Genomic DNA, 20,915 nt, shown 5'->3' with positions numbered 1-20,915 from the left:
AACTTTCACTCTCAGGAGGATTTTTAACAAACACTGTATACCTATAGCTTTCAAACACGCTTAGAGATGAACTGGTCCACCCAGAAGAATCCACACCCAAACACAAGAGAAGCAACCTGCTGTATGCTGTCCAATACAGTGAGGAGTGCGTGGCATGGCTCAACACAGGAGGGTCACTTCTTCAGGACAAGACTCAGCAGTCCACCTACACTTGAAGACAAGGGACACTCCTTTGAGGACAAAAATGAACACATCCTGGACAGAGAAGATAGATGGTTTGAAAGAGGAGTAAAAGAGGCTATCTATGTAAAGATAGAGAAACCATCTCTATACAGATGAAGAGGTCTAAGACACCATCACCCTCCTACAACGCTGTCCATTCAGCGGCTAATGAACAGCAGAGAGGAGAATCCCAACGACTTCAGCCATTATCCACACCTGGCCACAGATCACTACCCTGATTATGAGTAATCAGGAGTATGAACGATTATGATGAGAGTTGAAACGTCTTCAAGCTTTAGTCCAGTTGTCTAAGGTTTACTTTCCTTGGATACCATGACCTGGATGACTGAGAACCTTCACAGACTTCTCTGAACTTTGCATTGGGTTTTACACAGAACGCCAAATAAATGTAATCAAACCACTCCATTCACTCCTTCTGTGATCTCTACCACAGAAGAGTGGAATCAGGCACAGACACAGACGGAAGAACACACTCGACACACACATATTACTGTAATATCTGAGTAGCTACCCCCATGGTGACCTTTGAAATCAAGTCATTGTTTTTCAATTTCATGAAAGGCTTCCCTCATTCTCTTTTTTGGATTGTTTGGGTTTGTGAGAGAGACAGTGTGTGGCAGAGCACTCGTGTGTGCGTGAGAGAGTGCGAAAGAGAGTTAGAATACGTGAATCTATCCTGGCTGTCTGCTGAAATCTCTGGAGTATGATAGCAAGGGAAAACAAACCAGTGAAAGAGGCAGTGATTGAGTTTGCAGGCGAGTGATAGTTTCTCTGTGTGTCCACTTAAGAGCTGGAGGCCCGGACGTGAATAACCGCACTAACATTATTTACACTTAGGAATTGTTGCAGCAAGATTCGTGGTGAATATTTTAAGCCAATATGAACTGAAATAGACATGTTTATTATTGTTCCCGCTATTCTTTTGCACACCAGCTTTTGTCCAACAACAGGACTCTACAGACTCGGTCACGCCAATCAACTTTGCTTGTTGATTTGTGAGTCAGGATAAGACTCCTCAACTCCAGCAGATTCCACTATAAAAGGCAGCATCAGCAATCGGCCGATCTCTCTGCTGCAGACCGACTTGCCATGAGGGCGGATGGAGCACGTGGTGCCCAGACCCACCAGCTGTGGTATAGCTATGTTTCAGTTGACTCTATAGACATTACATTGGGACTCGGGCTGTGCGTTCTATGTTTTGGAGTTTCCCTGGTCTCCTGCAAAACACATTTATGTACTATGAAGGTGTACTCTCATTAAGGTTTATTACATAATTGTTCCCAGCTGACACAGCGTATGGTTCACAGTGGGCGCCGAAAACACAAGACACCACAGGCTGGAATACACATCCACACCATACAGGAAGTCAACATCCACTGTTGATACAGCTATGACCATAGTCTTAACCAATGTATAATTGCCTCTGATCCGCCTATACAGTAGATACTGGGGTCAACCTCACACACTTGTCTCTCTGTTCCATGGGATAGCCTTGTGTGGTCATCATAGCAACCCCCCCCCACCCTCCTCCCCCGCTGTACTGGACAGAGGTTGAGTGCCAAATTGCAATTAGACCTGCAATAGACAGTGAGGGCAGGTGTCTCTTAAAGTCAGAATGTGGTTTGGACGTGAAGGAAAATCAGCCTATGGGATCTGACATCACTGCTGTTGGTTGTATAACAATCATTGTAGTGATGCATAGCAAGATAAGTAGTAATCCTCATTTAAGGTCCAACCTACGGTTCAAGAAACAAAGACCATTGGCAAGGAAACAAAGTGCACAACTCTAACAAATGATGTGTTCCCTCCTAAAATAAGCAGTAATTGTGGGTCTGTGTGGTGTTTTGTTGGGATTTCTATAAATCAATAGAGATGTTGACTGATAAGACAGTAATAAGCAAAGCTTAGCTGTGAAATTAGGTTTTGGTATTCAAGGCTGAAATAAACACAATTGAAGCATGAAGAGGGAAACGGCACCAGGAGGTTTTAATATCTGAATCCTTAAAATCCCGACGAAGACAAAATACAATTCAAAATTGTTTTAACAAGCTATCAGTTTTGCTGGGCATAGCAGCATTTATCACCAAATCTATCTCTCTGTTTCCTACACGCTAACTAACTTGTTTCCTCTTTCTCCCTCTGCTTCTCTTTCTTTCTCTCACCCTGTAAATCAATTTGGGGCTTCAGGCTGCTGTGCCTTCTAGGCATTTTTCTCTTTGATAGTGTTCCCACTGCAGCTTGGAGTATTGTGTGTGTGTGAGTGTGTATGTGTGTGATAGCACCTACCACAGCTGAACAGAGGAGCCAAGTCAGATTTAAAACTTCTTTGTAGGATTTTGGTTCAAACTAAGCCCAAAGCTGTAACTTAAAAACACATAAACACACACACATACACACAACTTCACACGGCCTTGAACAATGGGGATGCGATTTTTTTTTTCTTCTTCATGCTACACGTGTGTAGGTTTAGGACCAGAGAGACAGACACCGGCAGAAGGAGAGAGTGGGGGGGCGTGGGGGGGGGAGAGAGAGAGAGAGAGAGAGAGAGAGAGAGAGAGAGAGAGAGAGAGAGACTTTGAAGGCAGATGTACCTAAAACCAATGGCCTTCAAAGCCTTTGTTGCTCAAAGACTTTTGCTGAAAAAGTGTTTACAGACAGAGGAAACACAATTATGCAGAAACATGAGAGATGAGGAGTTGATTCTCACAAGGCAAACACACTAACACACACAAGACACACATTCTGACTTTTCCCATGTGGCTTTGTGAGTGGAGACAAACTGGACAAAGTCCAAACACAAACATCTGTGAAAATAATTCAGATGTGGCTAATTGGATAGAGCAATTATTTGCTTGTATAAATTTAAAAAGATTTAGATGAACTTATTTATTTATCTCTCTCTCTCTGTGTGAATGGAAACTTGTGTGTGTGTTCAACCAATGTCAGCACATCATGTAGTCATCTCAAACAATCAGGGTTTGCTGTAAAGACAAACAAAACACATGAGAGCGGAATTCTGTAAGATTAAGGTATGGGTGGAATTATGAAGAAACTATGATCGACTCCCTCCTCCTCATCCTCCTCCCCCTCATTCTACAGCAGCGCAGATCTGCCGTGATGTAAAAACAATCAACGTCATCTAACCCGTTAAAAGTGAATCAACTAAACCACATGAGAACCTTTTCACGTGGAAATGAGATAACGGACCATTATAATGTGATAACTGTCGTTTAAATGAAAGTTACGTTGGTATAAGAAAGCTTCTCGTAGATCTCGTTTTTCTTCATCATGGCAGCTCAGCACTATTTTCCCTCAGCCCTTCCTCCCACCAGGGGCATGATTGCCATATTGGGTACATGTATTCTTTTTTTTACATTTTTAGAATCCACCAGTAGGAGGCACTGCAGAGAAAGTTTTTCACAGAGCACTCAATGTATGGGGTCTTATCAGGATGTAATGAGGATTTCAAAACATTCTCTACTGTGAATCACCATGACTAACGCATCATGGTTCTTAAACAATCTGAACTTAGAAGCCGCAGTTTGAAGTTTGAGCTTAATTGCATCTTTTCTCAGTGTGTCTAGCAACAGCTTTCACTCAGTTCCCTCAGTTCAATATTGCTCCAGAAAAACCCCTCCTCAGGCGAATCATCATGTTTCTGTGTGTGATGTGGCTGATGACGAACTGCAACTACAAAGCGGTTTGAGTTTATGTGTACAACTAGAAATATGTTATAACAAACTTTACGGCAAAGCAAAATCAGGTCACAATGTCCTTTGCTCTGTTTATGCTCAATACAGAAACATTGGCAAATATTGTAAGTAAGTAAGTATTTGCCTCCATTCTGTTATGTAAATTACCAATCATGATTTTTTTTGCAAAGCTATAAAACTCATACATCCCTATTTCAAGAGCCAACTAGTATTCAGACAGACCAATGTGACAGTTCTCACTTTTCTACATAATGTCTCTGTTGCCTCTCTCTCTCCCCTCCCTCTTGACCTTTGGGTTTTGAGTGCCACACGGTGCAAAAAAAGTGTGTCGTGTGATGCATGCATGCAAGAAATCCACATCCTAAACCCTCCATGCTATTCTAAACTGCAACTGTAAACAAACGTATGGAAAAGTCTTAAATCGCTGACATGGAATGGAACACATAAGCCGTCACATGAGCCACCTGTCTTGCAAGAGATCCCAGACTTTGAACTCACATTAGCAGGCTGCAGTGGAGACCTCACACTGGGTCATGCTTGGTTAACTGCTCTCACAGTCTGGGGTCGATCTCGTATGGAACAGCTCCCCCTGTTGACCACATGTAGTAAACAGAGTGAATGGTGTAATGATGGACATGCTTAGATTTATTTCCAGCCATGTGAGCCTAGGTGGATCCATGCAGAGGAGGATCTGATCATTACATTGATTGAGCGATTGATCGCTTGAAACAGTTGCAATTGCCAAATAAGGAGATTGGATCTAATTCTTTGTGCAGCTGAGGATCCTCTGAGAAACCCGAGTACAGCACGCCCGCCCACCCACACACACAGCGGCAGCACCACCATCTCCTTAGTTACACTTTGATAAAGAAGACACACAGAAGGCATTTTATTGTATTATTGCAACATTTATTCCTGCTTGGCTTCAGCCTGGCTGGCACAAAGCGAAGTGAGGAAACGTGTCTGGTTGTGAGACAATACAGCAAATCAAAGCAGCCAAAAGGAAACCCCTATGCTTCTGATGATTTTCTATTGAGATTATGAAACACAAACTTTGAAGTTGTAACATTAAGTCAGAGCATGAAATCACCAAGCATGCTCAGGCAGGCACAGAAGTCATATTCCCTGCTCCTCTGTGTAAAGTCACTCAACCCTGTGGGTGGAAATGGTGAATTCATAAGGTTTCCTGAATATAATGAGCTGATGTGTCTTTGGCATATTGGTATCATCTTTTCTTAAATATTATTCAGATGGTTTGTTCTGTATTATATATTATCCAGGGGAGAATGAAGGGAAAAGTAGAGAAAAGCAGGGGAAGACAAGTCATGTAACAAAGCATGTGAGAGATTGAACTGACACAATGCTGAGCTATATAGTATATGGTGTGCATTTTATTTTGTCAGACTAATGGGGTGTTCTTAAAGTACCTTTCCACAGTAATGTGATGTGGCAGGCCTGCATAATATCACCAAAATACCCCTCATGATCCTTGAGAAACATCTTTAACAAGGACCTCCCAGACAACCAGTAGGCACTGAAATCCACCATGTGCTCCAAGCCCAATCGGTTTTACTGTCTCATTAGACCTGCTGCTTTGTCACAGTGTTAAATACTCACAGATGAATCTTATGAAAGCTTTTGTGCTTAGCCGGACTACAGGTTTAAGTGGGCGAGGGTTACGTTTCTTATTTGTATTCGTCTGTGGTAATGACTCAAGTCTGTATTGAACTTATATGAGTGCAAACGTTAACACTTGAAATGAAACCTCATATTAATTACAAAACTGGAAACAGTGAGAGTAATTTAGCTCCATAGCATAAAGAAACCGCATTTCTAGGAAAAACATTTCACTTGCACAAATATAAATCAGTGGTTTCAACGGAAAATTCACTTAATTAAGTTAATTTCCTAAAGTTAAGTTAATTGCACCTATTCTAATATGTATACTCACTCAGTGACTCATTAGTTCCCTGCTGCTCTAATGAAACTATAATACTCACTGCCAAAAGTAAAGAAGGCTGAACCTTACACCTTTATAACAAGATCATTTCTTAGGTGTTTTTGTCCATTTTATCATGAAAGCCAGCGATACTTTAGACACAGATTAACATTACCATCATTCAAGTCTGAGCACTTAAAGCCAAACCCTATGTTTCCTATTAGGTTTTCTACATATGGAAAACAGAACGGGGCTAATTTCAGCAGCAGCATCTGTTGGATACGGTCCTTTGAATCCATTAAACGTTACATGTAACACAGCAAATTGGTAGCCGGATTGTTGCTATCGCGCACAAATACGTGACAAATCAACCCTAGTGTGTGGCACGTTGAGGTATGTCTTATACTTGTATCGGTTTACTTCCACTAACAAAACTTAGGCCTCAATTGTATGGGCTATGTATGAGAAACAAAGCATGCTGGGGTTAATTTACTATAAAGAATCTACAAGTAATGTGTGGCATTCCATCATTTTTATTCAAAAAATGACTGGAAATAATTATGGCTATATCTAACTTAAATTAAGGAAAACAACTTCACCCAAGTTTCTTAATCATTGCATGGAGCTACTTAGACACAGCGATCTTCCATCTGGCAGCCTGGCAGCTGAGCTTTAAATCTGCATTGAAATGGTAAACTACAGAGAAAAGACCTCTCTCTCTCTCACACACACTCGCTCTCTCTCTGTCTCTCTCTCATTAAGAACATTGGCAAACTATATATTTCTGATCTCTGTACTGCTGTGAGGCCATTGTGTAAGTACTGTATAGGTAATAGATTACAAAAAAAAACAGGCTAGACTAGGCTTAAGATAAAATATCTCCTGCTGCTGTTCTTTATTCAGCAGCTTAGAGGCAACTGAGGGGGATTTAAAAAAATGCAGGCTATGTTTCTGAACGTGTCTGTGTGTCTATTTTCATATTGGTGTGTAAATCAGGACAGGATCTTGTCATCTTAATGCTTCAATGTACAATACGTCAAGTACATTTGGCCAAGAAGTGTATTAAATGTGGTTTATCTAATGGTCACTGGGGTCCAAGAGGGTTGCATTAAAGTGACTGAGAAAACTGTTCATTTTATCTTCATCTACAAAGTAAATCTGTTTGTCTTCTGAATTTAATGTCCATCTAATAAATGTTATCAATAACGAAAGTGTCTTTTCAAATTCTAATCTGGCTTTCATGCTTTCACACACACACACACATTTCTTGGTCTGACCACTGCTGCTGACACAGTAAGCTGTGCTGTAGACTGGTTCCTCTCTACTGCTAGATATTACCCCTTAATATGAGGAAGGGTTTCCTGTGCTGACCCCTCTTCTGCGGTGTTCCCCAGGGATCAGTCTTAGATCTGCTTTGGTTCTCAGTTTATAAAGTGCCCCCGGGTGTTATATATCACTACAAGCCAATATGTAATTGTGCTCTTATGCAGATGATGCCAAGCTCTATTTCTCTTTCAAAACCAATGAAACAGCTTTCCAGTACCACATCATGTGTTTAAACTTGAATTTGTATTGATTTAAATAAATTTGGAAATCCAACAGATTTCACGGAAAACTCTCAACATTGTTCCTTTCAGCATTTCCATTAAATTCTAATCACTGTAAACTCATGATCGTTTGAAAATAACCTTACATTCTTAAAAACAATCATCAGGACCACATTTGATCTGTTTGTGTTTGAAAATAGTGGCAAATTTGAATGCCAAGGTTGGAATATATTCCTGAAACCTTCGTCCTAGAGGGCAGCTAAATCACTCGGTTGGCTTTCTAAATGAAAACACTGAAGAAACCTCTGGCCAAACTGCACTTCTGCTTGTCTTGAACAAAAACAGTCCCAGCATACTGATCTTAATCACTCTACAGCAGTGTTTCATAACCTCATGTCCAAAGTCATAAGGGCTGCAGCAGATCTCCTTACAATTCAGCTCCAAGCCTGCAAATCTCAGCGAGACACAGCGGCGGGGTCAGAAACTGGAGCTCTGCTAGAACTCGCTCTGTTGTCTATGTCTCAGACTCAACCAGCATTATTTCTTTCTTGAGAAAAACACAAACAGACAAACAGAAATTGTCACAAAAGAGGAAAAAGGAAAGGGAAAATATTTTGAGACAGAAAATGAATGACATTAAATAGACAGGGTGTGACCAAACGTGAAAGAGGCCCGTGTTCCCGCCTGACCAGGTCACTGAAATTTCAATGAAAACCTCAATATGAAAAACTAACTGTAAACCACATGTTGATATGCATGACTGGAGGGATCTCTGTCCACACACACACACACACACACTGTCTCTCACGCACGCACAGACACAACACAGGTACGCCTGCTTTGGGAGTGTTTCAGTTATCCAGATGTGGTGCTGTGTGCAATAGAGGGCCCAATGGGACAGAAAGGAATGTACAGTTGGCTTTGGACATACAGAGGGGCCTCTGTGCTGCTTGGTCCACCCCGGCCTTATAGTTGGTAGATGGAAATACCTGTAATCTGTGTGTGTCTACTGTATGTGCATGTATGATTGGTTGCATGCATACACACACAGACCTCCCTTTCATGTACACACGAAACACAAACACACACACACATGCCCTTCCATGTGACCCTTTGTGACCTGTGAAGGGATTAAACCACAGCAGGGTTCTGTGGCTGTCAACCTGTCCTCAGTCACTAATATGCACGCACACACACACATGCACATATATATGTACTACAAACACAGTGTGGTAGCCATCCTGTCCTCCACCCCTGTAACCTCCTCCGCAGGCTTGCAGATGTTTCCTGAGACTTCAACTATGGGAATGAAAGGTAATCAAAGACAAGCAACTCTGTCTTTCTATACTACTGCACCTACATGGTGTCATCTGAAGTTAATCTATCATTCACTGCAAATATTTATTCTTGAATAGTGAGATCTCAGATGAAAGACCTATTTTTGAACCTATCAGGCCTAAATTACAAAACAAGCTGTAAGAGGTTTACATTCTGTTGGATTGGAGGAGTGTATTGTCATTTTCTTTTCAATATAATTAACCCTCATGTCTTTGTGAAAGTATCTTATGTTTGATTTGTTACATATCGTTTCAAAGAACTGTGTGATGCCTTCCAGTTAGATGTAGGTTGACCTTTTCCCTGTAAAGTCCTTTGACAAAGGCTTTATGAAGAACAGCATTGAGATTTACAATACACACCGTACATTTAGATTGAAAGTACATGCTTATATGTGCTATAGATTCTGCTGCAACACAGTGATTAGGCCTGTTCATTTTCTCACATGATGACACTGCCACCTAGAGGTGCATTTGCATGGCCAGAATGAGAATACAAGAATAACAGATTATTTTTTTTAATGCTTTCTTAAGAATCAACTCTCAAATATCAGATGTTTTATCTCAACTGCAATAAGTTATTGGAAAAGTACAACAAGTCATCATTGAATCAATTTAAAATGTATTGATGTAACTTTCTAATGTAAATTAAATTGTGAATATTTATTGATGCTCATATTGGATTTTCAAACAATCCTCACTGATTGCATACATAATCTGTAACTATTGAATATGTAACGCTCAATATATAAAAAGCAGTTTAAACACAGGATGGCTATATTCAGTTCATTATTATTTTTTCTGATGAGTGAGTCATTCTCTCTCTCTTTCTCACACACACACACACACACACACACACACACACACACACACACACACACACACACACACACACACACACACACACACACACACACACACACACACACACACCCCCAGATGCGCGCACACACACACACACACACACACACACACACACACACACACACACACACACACACACACACACACACACACACACACACACACCCCCAGATGCGCACACACTTATTTGTTCTCCGTCTCTCTGGGCTCAAAAGACAGGATGACCCTCCTGGTGTGTAACACTGTGTGTTAGCACTAACAGCACCTCTGGGGTAATAGAGAGGTTGCGGTTGTGTGTATGTGTGTGATGTATGATGGAATGTATTCATATGTGTATGTGTGTGTTTTCATGCATCTCTTGGGGTACCCTAGCTGAGGCCAGCTGTATATCACAGCAGTCTCCCATGTGTGACTTCAAAGTCGCAGCATGCTCGGTTCAGGCTATTTATGACACAGTCACAGGAAGGACACATGTGTTTATGTTGGGCTTTGTGAAACAAAACCTGGACACATATAAAAATACTGTTCACCTTCCTTCTGTCTCCATGTTCTTCCTTCAAGGATATCATGTCAGTAAGTTTTCTCAACAAGTTTTTGATCTAAGAGGATTGCAGACGAGTCTCTCTGGCCCTGGACAGCAGAAACATACGTGCATGCCATATGTCCTTCACACAACTTAAAACTCAAATAACCATGCTGGGGAAACTGCATCACCACAGAGAATTGGATTGTGTTCTATCTGAAAAGCTCCAGACTTTCTACACTTTCGGGGGAGCAAACAAAGGAATGGACAACTGGGTAAAGAAAAAGAAAGACGATAAGAAATAAACATAAAATATACATGGAGTTTTGGAATGCTGCTGCATTTGCTTCACAATCGTACATGCTGCACTTGTACTCAACAACAATTTAATTCCTCGTAGACAGTAACAAAAAGGTCTTGCACACATCTGTCTATCTCAGCAGAAAACAATAAGCTTAGGTTCCCTTGATAGAATACAGGAGGGCAAAGGTCAGGGCCTTAAAGGTAACACGTGGGGATTCAGTCCACTACAACTTCAGAGCAAGGTTAGGATGAGGTCTGCATATTGTGTGTACCAGCGCAGATGTAAAATCGTGTTGAAAATATTATCTTCATATAAACACACATTTATATAGAATTTGACAAACTGCTGTACGGCATAACAAAAAAGCTTGATGGCTGTCGAGAAACACTTGGACAAGACATGGAACCCTTTCTTTTCCTCTCTACAGACGGATGATGAAAGGGCCTCGGGCTGCACAATGCGGGACCCTACGCGAAAGAGCCGGGAGCCAGGGGTCATTTCCACCGGCCTACCGTACAAGGCGCGCGCTGCTCGGCCTGCCCTTGGTGGGACTCCAGACAGAGCCTGCCGCGAGGGACATAACCAAGGGTGAGAGGCCGGAGCCCTGCGGAAAAGGCCTGTTTAGGATTAACGCAACAGTAAAGTCACTGGATTGCAGTGAGACAGACGGTGAATTGGCCTTTTCAACTCCACTAGTAAGAAACATGAGCTGTGCCTCTAATGTTAGTTGTTATCACTGAAGCATTTTATTTGACGTAGTGCTGCTTTGATACATTTATCACTTATGCTTATAAGGGCAATCTAGCATTTGTTGATATTGATGGTTGCGACGTTATGCGCTATTCCACATAGTGAGAATTAATGCCGATGATGCACATTGGTCATAAAAGATAGAAATCCACCAAAAAGGGAAGAATGGAAGAACACAAGATGATGCGGAAATCTCCAATGTATGTATTATTATCCTTATATCCCCATGATGATGTGTGTGGGACAGACGGTGCTTCTTGATACAAGCAGCTACATGGAGTTGGTAGAAGGTGTAGAATAAGATCACACAATTACAGTATTTTAATGAGCCCAATGAGCTGCATGGAGTGTGACAGGAGAAGAGAACACTTTCTCATCCAATGGCTATAATAGCAAACATCAAACAAAAAACATGTACATTGCGATTCTGACCTTTGATCACGTGCACACACTGTGATATTATATATGGAATTGTAGAATAGTCATTTTGTTAGTCATTGAAGCCTAGGTGAGATCATTTCTGTTTCCAAAGGATTTATATAGTTCATTCTTTTGCAATTCAGCATTTTAGAAGGCAAATGAAAGCCAAATTCAACCAAAAGTGAAACTGCAAAAATGACTTTAGACACCACAGTGTTAAAGTAGAGCTTTCTTATGAGTTGCAGCACATTAATTGCTGCAACATTTGTAAACTCGTAAAATCTTGCACTCCACTCTCAATCTCTCACATTTTCTCCCCCTCCCACCCTCTGTCTCTCCTTCTGTCTGTTCTTGTGTGACAGAGTCAGTAACACCACAGCAGGAGGTGAAAGGAGAGTTGGAGGCAGGGAGAGAGAGGGCTGGAGGGGGAGGGAGGGCGTGCCAAACTGCAGCACAGACTCATGGTTGACAGTAGAGGAGAGCAAATACAGAAATGACACCGCAAAAGGGAGACAAAGGGCAGATTTCTCTCTGTCAGAGTGAGTGTAGTCTTACCTACAGTATGGCCACGTGGTCGACATTGTTCCAATGTGTTTTTATAAGTGTGTGTGTGTGTGTGTGTGTGTGTGTGTGTGTGTGTGTGTGTGTGTGTGTGTGTGTGTGTGTGTGTGTGTGTGTGTGTGTGTAAGCAGAGCAGGGTGCCAGCCAGCAGCAGCTGGGAAGGCCTTCCTCTGTTCTCCTGTCACCAATAAATGATCAGAGTGGGCCATCTGGAGAGAGGGAACCACCAACCACCAGGAACTGGCACCGAACAAATGACAGAGAGAGTGAAAGAGAAAAGGACATAGGAAGAAGAGGTAGATGGAGGAAGATGAGAGTGGAGGATGGAGATGGGACGGAATGAGTGAGTGGGAGAGAAAAAGGTTAAGGAAGAGTGAAAAGTGCAGGATAGAGAGAAAGAGGACTCAAAATATAAACTCCTCATCCCTACTGCTCAACAATGACATGAATAGGTAAACTACAAAAAAGGTAGAAAACAAGCAAACACATTTTTTATCTACACAACAGTGAAAAATAAATAAATAAATGTATCATCAGAATATATAAATCCAACATTATTTAATGGTAATGTCTGTTGTTGGTGTGTTTGCTTTAGAATACCAAACTCCAACAACAGATTTGTTTTGGGATAGTTTAGAGAAATACAGCCTGGATGCCTTGGGACAGTGGAATCCTCCAGGGCAAAGTTGTGCATGTTTATTTATGTAGCATGCATACTTATATGACACCCTCAAGTCATTTAAAGAGTAACAAAAAGTTTTTCTTCAAACGGAGAGAAAGGAAGAGAAACAAATAATGGAAAAATACAGAGGGGGAAAAAAGACAGGAAACGGAGAGATGGAGAGCCAGGAGAGGAAGCCAAGAGACGTCAGGAAGCGCTCGGGGCTCCTCCTGATGTTGATACTAAAGGAAAACACACACACACACACACATGTTCACACATACATTCTCGGCGTAACACATTTCCTGAACGTTATAGCACAAAGCATTTAACTAATAGTTAAACTATATATCTTAGTAAAGCAGGACTTCTATGACAAACCATCCGTGTATTTTTGAAAGTGAAACACTGATCCAGTCATATTCAAACACCCACTCAACTGCAGTGGGCAGTCCAGTCCACACATCATTCATTTGTACAAGACAAATGAAAATCATATGTACAGTACAGCTCCTTTTGAGGCTCATGACATAAAATATAAAATAAATTCATGTGCTATTCCTCAGCTTCGGAAAGTCAAATATGTAAAGTCCAATTCTAAACCAAAGCCAAGGGCCTGAACCTGATTTATGTAGAGCTGCTGAACACCTGCTTCAATTTTAATGCCAACATATCCTTTATTCAATGATGGCATGATTCATTCATAACTTTTCCATACACACTTATTCCTATTCAGGGTCACAGAAGGCTCAAGACGATATCCCAGCATGCACTGGGTAGCAGACAGACAAACACCAGAGGGACAGATGATGGGCAGACAAACACATTCATGCTCACATCCCCACATTTGGCCAGTTTTGGAGTCTTCTGTGCCTGACCTGCTTGTTTCTGGATAAACTAGAATACGGGACATAATACTATGCACACACAGAGACGTTATGGGTTAATTCCTTTGAAAGCTGAGGTGTGTTGCAGATAATACAGAACAACTCCAGCCGCCAGCAACTGTTAGAGGGTCTCTCTCTCTCTCTCTCTCCCCAGCAGCAGCAGCTACATGCTTCCAGCCACTACCATGTTTTCACTTTATTAATTTCTTTTGTGATCGATTATGTTTTGCAAGGGAAAGTTTGTGACTCCCTTGTGCCAGGGGCATAACAAAGGAGAACAGAGAAACCTGTCTTATAATACACTACGATTGCAACCACAGACTCTCCTTAAGGTGACAGCACTGTATGAGATTTGAAATTCATGCATATCCCCCTGGTGAATCTAGCAACAAACTTTAATAATCAATTACCACCTTTATGAAGGAGCAGCAACAGCACCACCTTCTGTGTAGGGCAGATTGTGTAGTCACGTTGTGTGAACGTGTGCCTGTAGTGCTGGTGGCATAAAGTTGTTGTCTTATGGGTGTGAGCATCAAAACTACTGTTAAGTCAACATGGCACCTCTTAAGTTGTATTTAATTTAGTTCTTCACTCTTGATCTCTACCGTCTGCTGAAATGGAGTCTGATGCCAACACATCTCTCATGCCTGTCTAAGTCCTCTGCTGTCAGTGGTGTAAGGGTAAGGGTTTGTTCATGTTTCTGAAGGCCTGGCCTCTCTCCCAAACTGTCAGCTACATCTTACTGCTGCAGCCAAATGGGTCAGAGCAACTGGCATCACTCAGACGTGTGCGTGTGTGTGTGTGTGTATGAACAGGTGCTTTACGCTACATTATGCTGCATTCGTGCTCAATTTAAATGTTTCTGTATATCTTTATCTATCAGATTGTTTTTGTTAGGCTGGTGAATGTGGCCTTCTTGTGATACCAGTCTGAACAGATCACACTCCTGAAGTGACCCACATGCAGAGGAGAATAACATTACGTCCCTTACTACACCCTCGACCAAACATAAACAACACTCTTGTATTCGACAGCATCATCGGCACAAAGGTCCATTGCTCCGAAAACACACACTCTGGAAATGTTGAGAGTTCAATGTTCAAGCACTTGATGACCTGAATAAGAGCACCGACCTTTATTTCTCATATTGCTGTTTTATTTATGAATCACCATTTTTGGTACACACACATGCTTCTTTAACGAACTGTCAAATGTCCTTGAATATGTGATGAATCCAATCCAAGTAATGGTAACAAACTGTGTAAATGACTGGAGAAGGGATTTTTGTTGATTTCCTGAGAATTCCTGAGTTTTTCAGCGTCCTTTAACATTGTTAAATAGAGCATTTAATTACATATTTCAAATGGATAGATTATCACCCTAAATACTTTTCAAACCTCATTGTCCCTCCCACTTTTTCTCTTGATGTATTAAAAACACATGTAACACTGTTATAACTTGTTTCTAATGTTAAAACACCAGGTAGGATGCTGCTCACAGATTCATTGTTTTGACAGACATCAGACATATTTGCGCTCTACCACCAGAAATGCTTCATCTTGTCTCCATAGCAACAGAGCCAGATTCATCTGTGGCCTTACATTTTGGGGCTCTGCAGGTCAGTGAACAATGTATGCTGCTGGAGTGTCCACTACATTTTTATGTCAGAATCATCCATCTTTCTTGCCAAGTCTCTTTCTCTGCACTTTGCTGAAATCGTAGTGCGGATCGTTGCAACATTGCACTCCGGCCAAAACAAAAGAAAAACACACCAACATTTACTGTATCATATATAATTCAAGAAGACAGACAAATAGACCGGATTAAAAATATCATTAGTATTAAAATTCAATTCTGTACATGATGCAAATGACACATTTTCAGCAAAGAGGCATGACCCTCATTTAATCCTCAATATTACATTTAAGTTCTACCACACAATAACAAAAGAATGTGTATATGATGTGAAAGTGTGAGGTAAAGGCACAGTGACCTCTTCTTAAATGAGCCTGTCTTTGTATCAGTACACATCATAACACACAGCAGTACAGGAGGGCCTCTGCCTGCTGCCACATAATCTTCAATTGCCATTAGAAAGGAAGACTGTGTTGACAGTTCTTTGCTACACACCCGCACACACACACTCACACAAAAGTGCAGGTCAAATCATTGTAACTGTGCTCTGCAATATTTCTTCCAAATCATCATATCTTGCTGAATTGTCTTGAAGCTGCAAACAACATTTTGCAATCTTATTTCTCAGGGTGGTTCTGTTTGAGTGTAACACCAACCTGTCCTCCAGTCACCTGCCTTGTACACCAATGTTTACAACAGTGAAAATGACAACCCCAGCACATATATTTGTGACTTCATATTTGCCTAATTGAAACAAGTCTATGATGTGTTTAAATAAAGGCTTAGTGACTCTCTCAGTAATTTAACCAGCTTTATTTAAGTACAAGGAGTTTAAACAAATCAATGATTCAGCAGAACAAGGTGCGCTGTGTTTTTATTTGGCAATGGTGTTCACTCTTGGTAATTGTGTGGTCACCTCACGAGAATTTGAACGCCCTGAGTCATAGATAATTAGTTTGTGTGTAAGAAGATGTAGCATATCACGACAGATCCTCTTCCATTTAGAGGCAACACACTCTCTGCCATGGTGCACTGACACTTTTGCAATGGAGAGGAGAGTTAAAAGCAGCTTATCTGCCGAGCCATGTAGGTGTGAGGATGAGTCACAAGATATAAATATAGAGTAACCCAAATATGCTACCAAGACCTCATACAAAAGTCATAAATCACCCTGTGCGTATTGACTTAAGGCGTCTCTGGTAGGTCAACCTGAAGAAAAAACAATAAACTAGGCCTGTAACAGTAAAACAGGTCAGCACACTACAGCAAAGATGACAGATATGTTCTCCCCGTTGTTTATTTGAATCAGCCACTGCAAAACGAAACGGAAATTCACGCTACACTACCGGCCTTACGATGTTAATATGTGCATGAAAATATATACATGGTGTGACGCTCAGCAGCTGTTTGATAGACTTTACTGTCATTGTCAATATGACAAATGTTATCTAACAGGCTGATCATAGTAAATAGCTGGGTGTCTACACTGTCTTCCTGTCTGCAGCAGTCCTACTTAACATCCACCTCCAACTACATTAAATGCATTGTTCTTTCACCACAGAGATGTATGTGTGTATTGTGATATAAGAACTAAAACAAAGCAGTTTAAGTAGTCATATGACACAGTGAGGGCAATTTCGCCATTTGAGGGTTTGTCTAAGGCTGTTTTTGAATATGTATTCAGTGTCACTTAACCAATTATTAAAGTCATGAATCTGTGTTTATTGTACAATAATGCATTATTGAATATTCTATTGCCCATTACTGGGCTGCTTTATCTCTTTCATGTGCATTTTATGTTTAATTCCATATACAGTATATACTGCTGGGTAAATTATTGCACGTTAATATTTAAAATGTGCCCATTTGTCCCTAACAATGTAATTTTAACATAATCATTTTACAGTGGGTTACATCTTAGCCTGAAGTAAGAACACTAAATTAAGAATACATATTAAACATCCTGCAGCTATACTCACCAACCAATTCTCTCTTAGCGTGTGTGTGCGCGTGTGCATGTGTGTGTGTATATGTGTACATTTGTCTGTGGGCTTGTGTGTGTACATATGTGCCCAAATGCAGCCCTAATTTGAATATGCATGGTCATTTCAGATGTAATTTGCCTCCCTCTATGACTAATTTGTGCTCCAATAAGTCGCAAATGCCCCCGGCTACATAATCTAGTCATCCTCAGGTTCTAAATAAGGTTTCATGATTCCTGCTCCCTGACAATGTGTACAGTGATTAGACATTTTAATTCAATTAACGTATTAAAGGTCAGTATGGAAAGGTCAAGTATAGGTGAGCTACACAACAGGCAACATGCAAATGAGACTTAATGTATGAGAAAAACAGAATAAGAATATTATTATTTATTTTGGGCACTTTAGTGAATGCTTGCAGTTTTCCTTGTATTACTGTTGGCATGCTGCTCACATGATCTCATCTATGCTCTATATCCTCCATTGAGTAAACGGGTACAAAGGTATATGCTTGTTACACAATACCTCTACTTCACATCAGCTGCATCCCATCCAGCACTATCAATGTGTACCACTACCAAGAGTTATGGGTTTTAGATGGATTCAGCACTGGAGCACCCTTTTGATGTCCAGAATGACAAACAGGGGTGTCCCATTTGTCATTCTGGGCATCAAAAGGGTGCTCTGGTGGACCGACATCGAGTTCACTATTTGCCAATGCAGATTACTGTTCACTACATCATAATACAGTGAGGATGTAATTTTACAAGTAACACTAAAGCAAGATCAATGACATCCAGTTGACTTAAATTAATAGAATGACTTAGTGACATCATCCAACCAGTTAAAGAGAGACAAAAAGCAGCGTGAGTGATAGTAAATGCTCCATCTGCCTCATCGCTCATAAATCTCTCAACAAAAATCTCTCAACAAAAATCTTAGTAGCAATAGATTAGTAGTCATAAAAATAGAAGTAGATGTTGGAGACTGATCAGCATGAACCTCAGCACAGCTCAGCTGCCCCATCAGCCCCTGTCCAAAAATAAAACCAAACAACAGTCGATTAGGTGTGGTTAATTCTTCATAAAGTGCTGAATCTCATGAGTCGATTGTAACCACTCACTATTTTTTCTAAAAACAAAACAAAAAACATCACTGGAGCAGATGATGGTTGTTACCAGTAACGAAAGTGGGAATTTGTTGAGGTTTCTATTTAAGACTGTATGCAAACAGTGTGGCCCACCAGTGGAAGGCTTTGGAATGTAACTGGAACATGTGGTGGTACTTTGATTGAGTAAGTGAATTGTTTGAGAAGAGCACGTTTGTGAATGAGATTCATGTTTATGTCATGGTTTTGAATACCCCTCTATTCATCTCTGACAATGCCTTTGCAGCTGGCGTACCTGTTCAAAGCTGCCATAAAGAAGCATGCTGGTGATTTTAGCATCGAAAATTATTCACTGTGTATGAAAGCCCCTTTGAGGAACATACGGGTGATTTATTGTGGAGGGTTCTTAGTTGGACTGTTGCAACAAACATGCAAGTTGTAAAGCTCGACTAAAATGAGAGAATGGTGCGCAACCTGGGGGAGTTTTTAAAACAGTGAAACATAAAATTATGTATAATTTTAATTACCTCACCCTGTTTCAAGCCCTGTCCAACAGTGGAATTATCCCCTTTCTACCACACACACACACACACACACACACACACACACACAGTAGTCTGTCACTTACACAGACACACGGAGTGACATGATGAATTGTCTTCATCCCTTAGTCTCCAGATTGGGTAATACAAAGACAGACCTCTATCCACCGGGGATGTGCTTCATATAATTTAATCCTCCATGGCTACTTAACCTGTCATTGCTGCCCTGCACCATGTGGGAGGAACAATGTCAGGTCTTCTAACCGCACACTCAGGTATGAGAATCTGTCACAGAGATTGTGTAGCATGGTGTCATGAACGTGTTGGGACCTGATATTGGACACAGGAGTACATCTGGGCTATTTCTCACAGAGCAAGTTCATTTTAGTGATCTTAGATTTGAATTAGTTCACTGCTTCTCCTAGATTACGCTGAGCGATCTATAATTGATTGTGACAGTGTTGGAAAAAAAGCAATAAAAAGAGAATCTTAAATATTAAATGATATGATACAATTACAAAATAATTGTCACACTAACCAGAAAAGCAAGATTAAATGGGACAATAAATGGGACACTTATAAAACATGCTAAGTAGCACAGCACAATGGCAATGGGGAAAGAAATGTAGTGAAAATCAGACAATTGAAGTGAAATAAATATGAGCATTCAAAAACATTTACACAGTTTCAGCTGCTGAGACTCAACAGGATAACTCAAGAAAAATTGCAGGCAGAGTAAAAGTGTAAATAAAAAAGGGTTATAACTGCTTGTATAGCACAGTGGGCATAGTTTCCATCTAATCAAATCTGTGTCATCTCACTGAGTTAATGCTACACATGTTTACCATAATGTGAGCTATTTATCAGGTGCAATAGCGGAACCCAATGCAAGGTTCAGCACAATCCTCGCAGCAGGAGATCCACTGAGTATAAGCATATATGTAACTCTGAGGGACTCGTGTTATTTCAAGAATACCCAGTGCACTTGCATGTTTTAGTCCATTTTGTACAAACTAGACAGAAAACATCACTGCTTAGCATTTTCCAACTTTTGCTGTATTTCTGAACATATTTTCCCATTTGTGAAAGTAAAATTGTCCTTTGGAAGCAAGCAAATTATTTAGTAGTAGCTTTTGGGATGGCAAGTTCATTTTATTGCTGTATTTCTGACAGATTTGTGTACAAATATAACCCCCCCCCCCCACCCACCCGCCCGATGCATTTTGGCAGAATCTATGATGAATTAGTAAAAATACACTGATGACTGCTAATGAATTACACGAGTGAATGGAAATTCCAGTTTTGTTTTTATGAGTGTATACATACTGACTCTACCAGCTGACAACATGATCTATTCTGATCCTATTTCAGAGATCATGGGTAATAGTAATTGGCTTAACACACTCCTGGGGCATACTAGGGATGATTTTAATTTGTATTTATGATGATTTTCCTATCATGTTAAATATCAAATATCAGGACAGTTCTCTGCAGGTTTCTGGTGATGATTTCCTCTCTGTACATAGAATAACCTCCCTCTTGTGAGCCCCCATGCTCTCTCTGCCACTACTTCTTCTTCGATTTTCTACCATAAATACACAGAAAAGTCTCTTAAATACACTTGAAAAACGGCCTGTTTTTACCATAGCATACGGCTGTAACTCTCCTCACAGCAGGAGGGCCAATAAACTTTCCTTACATATGCAGTATGTTTATTAGTGAACTGCAGATCATCTCAATAATAAATTCAATATTTACTTAAACCCAATGCCTCTGAAATCTATTAAGGCTTGCAGCAGTGTTGCTCCAATGTGCCACTTTTATAGTTTCAAGACACTCTTTGAACAAGCTGGTGGTGAAGGTATCATGTGTATTTATTCTTTACTAAGATGTTATTTTCCT

General features: G+C 40.6%; 1 protein-coding gene across 1 annotated transcript in view; it reads left to right on the top strand.

Moving 5' to 3' along the window:
* The first annotated feature begins 10,837 nt into the window (after positions 1-10,837).
* LOC143002473 (uncharacterized) overlaps positions 10,838-20,915 on the top strand; it is a 54,769-nt gene continuing 44,691 nt past the window's right edge. The window contains exon 1 of the mRNA XM_076152590.1: positions 10,838-11,055. Within this exon, the coding sequence (XP_076008705.1) occupies positions 10,838-11,055 (218 nt within the window). The remainder of the gene's footprint in view (positions 11,056-20,915) is intronic.

The sequence above is a fragment of the Genypterus blacodes genome, unplaced genomic scaffold (genome assembly GCF_046128005.1).
Source record: "Genypterus blacodes isolate CSIRO-AG114 ecotype Tasmania unplaced genomic scaffold, CSIRO-AGI_Gbla_v1 ptg000057l_1, whole genome shotgun sequence".
NCBI classification, from domain to species: domain Eukaryota; kingdom Metazoa; phylum Chordata; class Actinopteri; order Ophidiiformes; family Ophidiidae; genus Genypterus; species Genypterus blacodes.
This window is presented reverse-complemented; position numbering and strand designations above follow the sequence as displayed.